Below are 6,005 nucleotides of genomic sequence, written 5' to 3'. Positions count from 1 at the left end.
AGCAGGACCATCAGTCTCCAGAGTTATCAGTTCTTGGGAGAGCTTCACACGCTGCCTCTCAGCGCATACTTTTCCTGGTTTGAGCTTGCTATTTTCTGGTAACTGTTTCTGCATCCATCCACACAGGTGCCTATAGAGCCCCTTCATAGACACTCACACAGAATGGGCTTTTGTGACTTAACTGGCTCAAGAGTTTAAATATGGTTGTATTGCTTTTGTTGCTACTTTTTATAGCCTCCTCTACTAACTAGGCTTGGGGACCTCCTCACAGTGCCCCTTTGCATGGTACAAATGCATCTTCCTGCAGCACTCCTGACTGCCGTAGCTGAGCAGGACAAGTGGTTGCCAATGAACTGGAGCCTATAGGAAAGTTTGATGCAGCAATTAACCATGTTTCTTGCTATTAATTTCCAAAATCAGTTTAGCACTTTTGCCTTCTTACATTATGTTTGAGCTGTTCGAAACCTGTGCCCCATTCAAAAGTTTCCAGGGTCTTTGGTTTCGGTTTCTGGTTTCTTTCAATTTTTTTTAGATTAGGATACCTCTTATAGCTACTTATAGCTATATAGCTACTCTCTGCTGTCTAATTTATGCTATGGTTGGTGAACTGAGTCCGTTCACGGGTGCCTGCTTGATGAGAGATGTGGTTTAAAGCTGCTATTCAACACACACACCCTTCCGTGGCTTGTAGTTAATCTGTGAATTTAGGAGATACTACATGTTTCTAGTAGCTTGAAACTCTTCACTGTGTTACAGTTGAAAATAAGTGTCTGAATTTGAGCTGTTAGGTTGATATGCCCACCACTTTGTAAATTCCAGTATTGTTAATAGCATTGACCTCTACTTCAGAGAGATCTGAGATTCGGGAAGGAGGTGGAGAATGTGAAGATGCTCATTCCTCCCTCCCTCCCTCCCTCCCCAGCACTTACTCCCCATCTTGTAGAAAATGCTGTAGACACGCTGTGCAGTGCACAGGCATGGAAACGGTAATGTCTTTGACTAGATTAAATGCATGTGAGGTCATGAGAAAGAGGAGGTGCTAAGCCAGAAATGCAGTCAGAAGAACCAGGCAATCTTTCTTGCTTTTTCAGTATTCCTACCATGATATCTCAAAGGCAAAGACTGATTATGTAAGATCCTGCATTACTGTTATTTGGAACTTGTTTCAAAACATCACTCTTTTGACGGTCAGAAGTTGCCACTAATTTCCAGCCTAAATGATCTGTTTGGGTAGCCATTCTTTCATGGGATAAACCTTATTCTATAACTTATACACTGGGAAGAGGAAAACTATTTAGTTCTCCATGTATTCACATAGAGTGCCCTTCATTTGACTGAGCTAAACCAGACAGCTTCTCTAGTGCTCTGACTCACGACAGACTGGCAGATTACAATCAGTTCTCTGCCCTGTCCCCCTCAGGTGTTCTTGCCTCCCACTCTACGGGGCTGAGCCACCGCAAACAGTAGTCCCTTACACAGTTAGCACTCGTTTACCTTAACAGCCTGAGCTGAGAAGCAGGGGGGGGGGAGTTCAGCAGCACTCTGCATACAGCTGAGCCACTTCTGCAGAGGCGATGGGGCAGGAGTGACCACCTCTCACTGTACCTGTCTCCTCTTCTGAGCCTGAGGCCATGGGCTCTCCATTAACCCCGTCATCCTGTCCCGCCTGTTGGATTGGCCCAGGGAAAATCTGTTGTACTAGTTGACGTAGGAGATTTTTGTTCTCTCTTCAGGTAAGGTGATACGGTGCACCCCGATAAATCAAAGTTTTGAGGTACGAGCTCAACTTGTTTACTTGAAGAAGAGGCAAACCAGGTTTTTATTCTGATACATCCTAAGAGTTGAAGGCAGAAGAGCAGTTGTAGTTCACTTTTAGAGGCTTGTTTATTAGTGGTCTGTTTAAGAAAGCGTAGGGAAAAATCAAGAGAAAGTTTAGTGTTATCCTTAAAGGAAGTACTGGACCTAGTATGGCCATTTGTGTAATTAAAAAGTTGTAAAAGTAGAGCAGTACCCTTGCAACAACTTCTAAGCTGAAATTTGTGTATAGGAAAGAAACAATTAAAATTTGTTTCTTAGCAAATGGGAGATCCTAATTAGCTTTTTTAGGTTAAAAAAAAAATTACATTAGAAGTACCAGTTTTATCTAATTTTGAAAAGTTTTTTCCTCTTCTGAAACTACCTCAACACTAGCATTCTTTATATAAGATTTTAAAAAACCACCAAACTATATATATGCTGAGACTGGAAAATTAGGCTTTAAATACCTGGGGACTTCTGTGGTCGTTGGTGCCATGCTTAGTCTTTGTTCTGCCCCTTTGTCCATATGTATTTTGATAGTCGTCAACTACATGAATCTGTAACTCAGCTTTTGTAGAATTGTTTCATTTAGTGTTTACATGGGATGAGCCTTGGAAGTCCTTAAAAACAAACATAATATTTTATTTTTTCTCTTCTTCCTCAGAATATTAAATGTTTTTCGTCACTGGGTAGAGCACCATTTTTACGATTTTGAAAGAGATCTGGAGTTACTAGAGAGATTGGAGACGTTTATTTCCGGTGTAAGAGGTATGGTAATTGGTGGTCCTGTTCTTCCACATTTTGGTACAACCTGCTGGTCTAATCCTGACAGGCTTTAGGCATGAGAATATCTTTACACACATGAGTAATTTTAATGCCTTTAATTGAGCTGTTTGTGAGACTCTCCTTTACATGAGCAAGCTTTGGCCTGGAGCCTAAACAGCTACCAAAAATTACTTTAAGCATTATGATATTTAACTTAAATGTATTTACTTCTGGACAGTAATGTTCATCCTTGCCTGACTCTACAATAGACTTGTTAGAATTCAGACTGTCACCTTCCTCCTCCCCGCGTTGTATTCATAGAGAAATCCTTCCCTGTTGGTTACTGAGTCTAGTTTTTCCATCTTGTTCTTCTCCCATTTATTGAAAGTTCCAGCTGAAAATCATTATCCTTTTAGGAGAAAATACTTGACCCATTTGGTGTCGCTTCCTCTGGAGCAAGCCCTTACGAACGAGCAGATTTTTTTGGCAGACTATGTGGAAGGCATCGGTTTTGCCATGTCAGTTTTAATCATTATCCTGGCAATTCTAGACTTCACTTTTCAGATTGCCAGACCATACATTCTGAGACGAACTTAGAGAACGGTAGTTTATCTTTTGCAGAGGTCTCCACGCTAACTATTGCTCACCAGAGAGGAATAATTCAGTTTTGGTTAGTCTCTTAAAAGGTTTTTGTCTTGAACTGCTGAAGGTACTTCCCGTCTTGTCCACTCTTTTGTGTACTGTAAATGTTGGACTCATACTGTAAACATGTATTTCTCTAATCTCTTTGTTCTGCAGTGCACTAGTACAGCATGTTGCAAAGATCTCCCTTGAAGCTTGTTGTTTACTTTTTTAGTTCTTCTCCTCTAAGTGGATGAAGCTAGCAGGCAAAGTAGAGATGGTTGCAGCTGAGGGGAAAAAGTAAAATACAGCATATACAGGGTCGCTTTTTTCCCCCTCAAAAACTGTCAGTAAATGTGGTTAAACACAACTGGGCACCCAAGAATTCGTTCACATGTGTCTGTATTTGCCAACTGATACAGGTGCAAGAACCCGTAAGAAAAAAAATAGGGAACTACAAACCTAATTAATTTGCATGCAGAAATGCAGAATTTTGCATGCATGTACAAATGTTTGGGGGACTGGTTTTATTAAATTATCAAAAGTCGGTTAAGATGGTATTAAAAAATGGGTTTTTTTTATGGTTTGTGTTTTGCAGGAAAATCCATGAAGAAGTGGGTGGAATCAATTGCTAAAATCATCAAGAGAAAGAAAGCGCAAGCAAATGGAATTAGTCACAACATCACCTTTGAGAGCCCACCTCCCCCAATCGAGTGGCACATTTGGCGCGTTGGGCACAGCGAAACGCTGGACCTCATGACTCTGCATCCTATAGAAATTGCTCGACAGCTGACACTTCTTGAGTCTGACCTTTATAGGTAGGGATTGAACTAATATATGTCTTTTTTAGATTATTTGAGCAAGAAAGGGTCCTAATTCATAGAATCAGTCAAAAGTATGTCCCCTTGACTTTCAGAGTTTATGGAAAGAGGTTTTCTTGCCATCTGTTCGATATCAAAATATGCAAGGGAGGGAAAAAAAAGGTTTTTTATCTCCATATCAGACTTCTGACAACATAAATAAGTACAGGAGGGACACTAAAATATTACGCATAGGTAATACTAACTTGTATTTTCTCCTTGTTAAAAAGCAAACTCAGTGTTACATTAATAAGAAATGCTTGTTGCACCACAAGAAGAGAACAGGATTGTCTCGGCTCCTTTCCTTTATAGCTGCGTAGCAAAGGCCCAGGTGTGATACGCATGTAACCGTAGCACTGGTACGTCAAGGTCCTCTAATCTAATTCTGAAGAGTTTTTTTGGTCTGGTACCATGATTACTCTGCTGTTTCCTAGCTCTGTTGTTACCTGTGATAAATAGAGCTAGCCTTGATGTGAAAGCTAGGTTTTGCTGGGCAGAAATTCTTTAAGGTCTTGCAAAACTCGAAGCTGAAGCATCCTTTTGTGCTTCAGTGACAGCAGGTTTTCTATTGAAATAGGCCACTTTTCCAACAGGTTGCTCAAAGTACTTCAGCTTCCTATTTAAAAAAAAAATGTGGCTGTCTTTAAGATGCTTTCTTATGCTTTCAGGAAGTTAAACTTACTCTTTGTAATTTTGTTATCTGAAAATGCTTATTCAAAAATGCCAATTTCAATTAAGATAAAAATGTATTTCCTTCTATAGTCAAATACTCATCAAAAAGTAATTTTAAGTAACTGTTTTGCAGTAGATTACATTGGATTGCATTGGTGAAATATCAAGTCATGATTAAGGGAAGAAATAATCTTCTAATGCAAACACAGAGCATACAATTATTATTTGTATTGAGCATTCTTCTGCATCTTGCTTTGTCATTATCAGGGCAGTCCAGCCTTCTGAACTCGTTGGTAGTGTGTGGACTAAAGAAGATAAGGAAATTAACTCCCCGAATCTATTGAAAATGATTCGTCATACTACAAATCTTACTCTCTGGTTTGAAAAGTAAGTACAGGTGGTGATAGCGTGGCGGCATTAACTCCTACTGAAATTCAGAGACAAACATTTTTCTGCTATTTGAATTCTGTTGCCTTGAATCATGAGGTGGCTGTAGGGTATTACAGCAATTTCAGGTTTTGGTTCAAGGGTGCGTGCCATGCCAGTCGCATATGCTCCCTCTTCCTGAGACTAGGAGACTTTTTTCCGGCTACGTCCACTTGGTCAGCATGGGTCCTACTTACATTTCTACGGTACGTCAAAAGGTGTTGAAGGCAGTGCAGGACTCGGCGCCGCTTTTCTACATCTCTGATGAAAGCCCTGTTGTGTCTGTCCCCTTATCTTCGTCTCTCTCCCTTCTCCTGTGAGATGATTAAGTACTTCTGAGGACATGGCCAACGCTGCAGTTGGAAGGGTGTAGCAGATTGTATACCTAACCTAGAGAGTTTAAAACACCACTGTAGACACAGTGGCAGGAGGGTACCCTACTTATCCTGGATCTTGCTTGGGGTTTGCTTTATTATTTTACAGGATATGCCAAAACCTTTCTTGGCTTTCCAACCTGAACATATGTAAGATGTGATTACATAAATTTGTACTTGAGATTCTTGAGAGAGCGCCAAAATGTGCATATTGGATGTACTGTACAGTTCTTGCTTAGAAAATTTTGATTTAGTAGCTAGCAAAATGTCAGGTTTTATTTATCAGTGTTTCTCAAATTATGTCTTTTGCTTAGGTGCATCGTGGAAACCGAGAACTTTGAAGAGCGAGTGGCTGTGCTGAGTAGGATTATAGAAATCCTGCAGGTTTTTCAGGATCTGAATAATTTCAATGGTGTTTTGGAGATCGTCAGTGCAATGAACTCTGTGTCAGTGTACAGGCTGGATCACACATTTGAGGTAGGTTTTGGGG

At 40.3% G+C, this 6,005-nt stretch overlaps 1 protein-coding gene across 1 annotated transcript in view; it reads left to right on the top strand.

The window, feature by feature from the left end:
* The window catches only part of SOS2 (son of sevenless homolog 2 (Drosophila)), a 49,398-nt gene that overhangs the window by 33,604 nt on the left and 9,789 nt on the right, over positions 1-6,005 (top strand). The window contains exons 13-16 of the mRNA XM_009321646.1: positions 2,462-2,565; positions 3,782-4,001; positions 4,983-5,102; positions 5,830-5,992. Of these exons, the coding sequence (XP_009319921.1) occupies positions 2,462-2,565; positions 3,782-4,001; positions 4,983-5,102; positions 5,830-5,992 (607 nt within the window). The remainder of the gene's footprint in view (positions 1-2,461; positions 2,566-3,781; positions 4,002-4,982; positions 5,103-5,829; positions 5,993-6,005) is intronic.

This window comes from Pygoscelis adeliae, unplaced genomic scaffold, assembly GCF_000699105.1.
Source record: "Pygoscelis adeliae isolate BGI_AS28 unplaced genomic scaffold, ASM69910v1 Scaffold43, whole genome shotgun sequence".
NCBI classification, from domain to species: domain Eukaryota; kingdom Metazoa; phylum Chordata; class Aves; order Sphenisciformes; family Spheniscidae; genus Pygoscelis; species Pygoscelis adeliae.
Note: the sequence above shows the minus strand (reverse complement) of the source record. Positions and strands in the feature narration are given on the sequence as shown.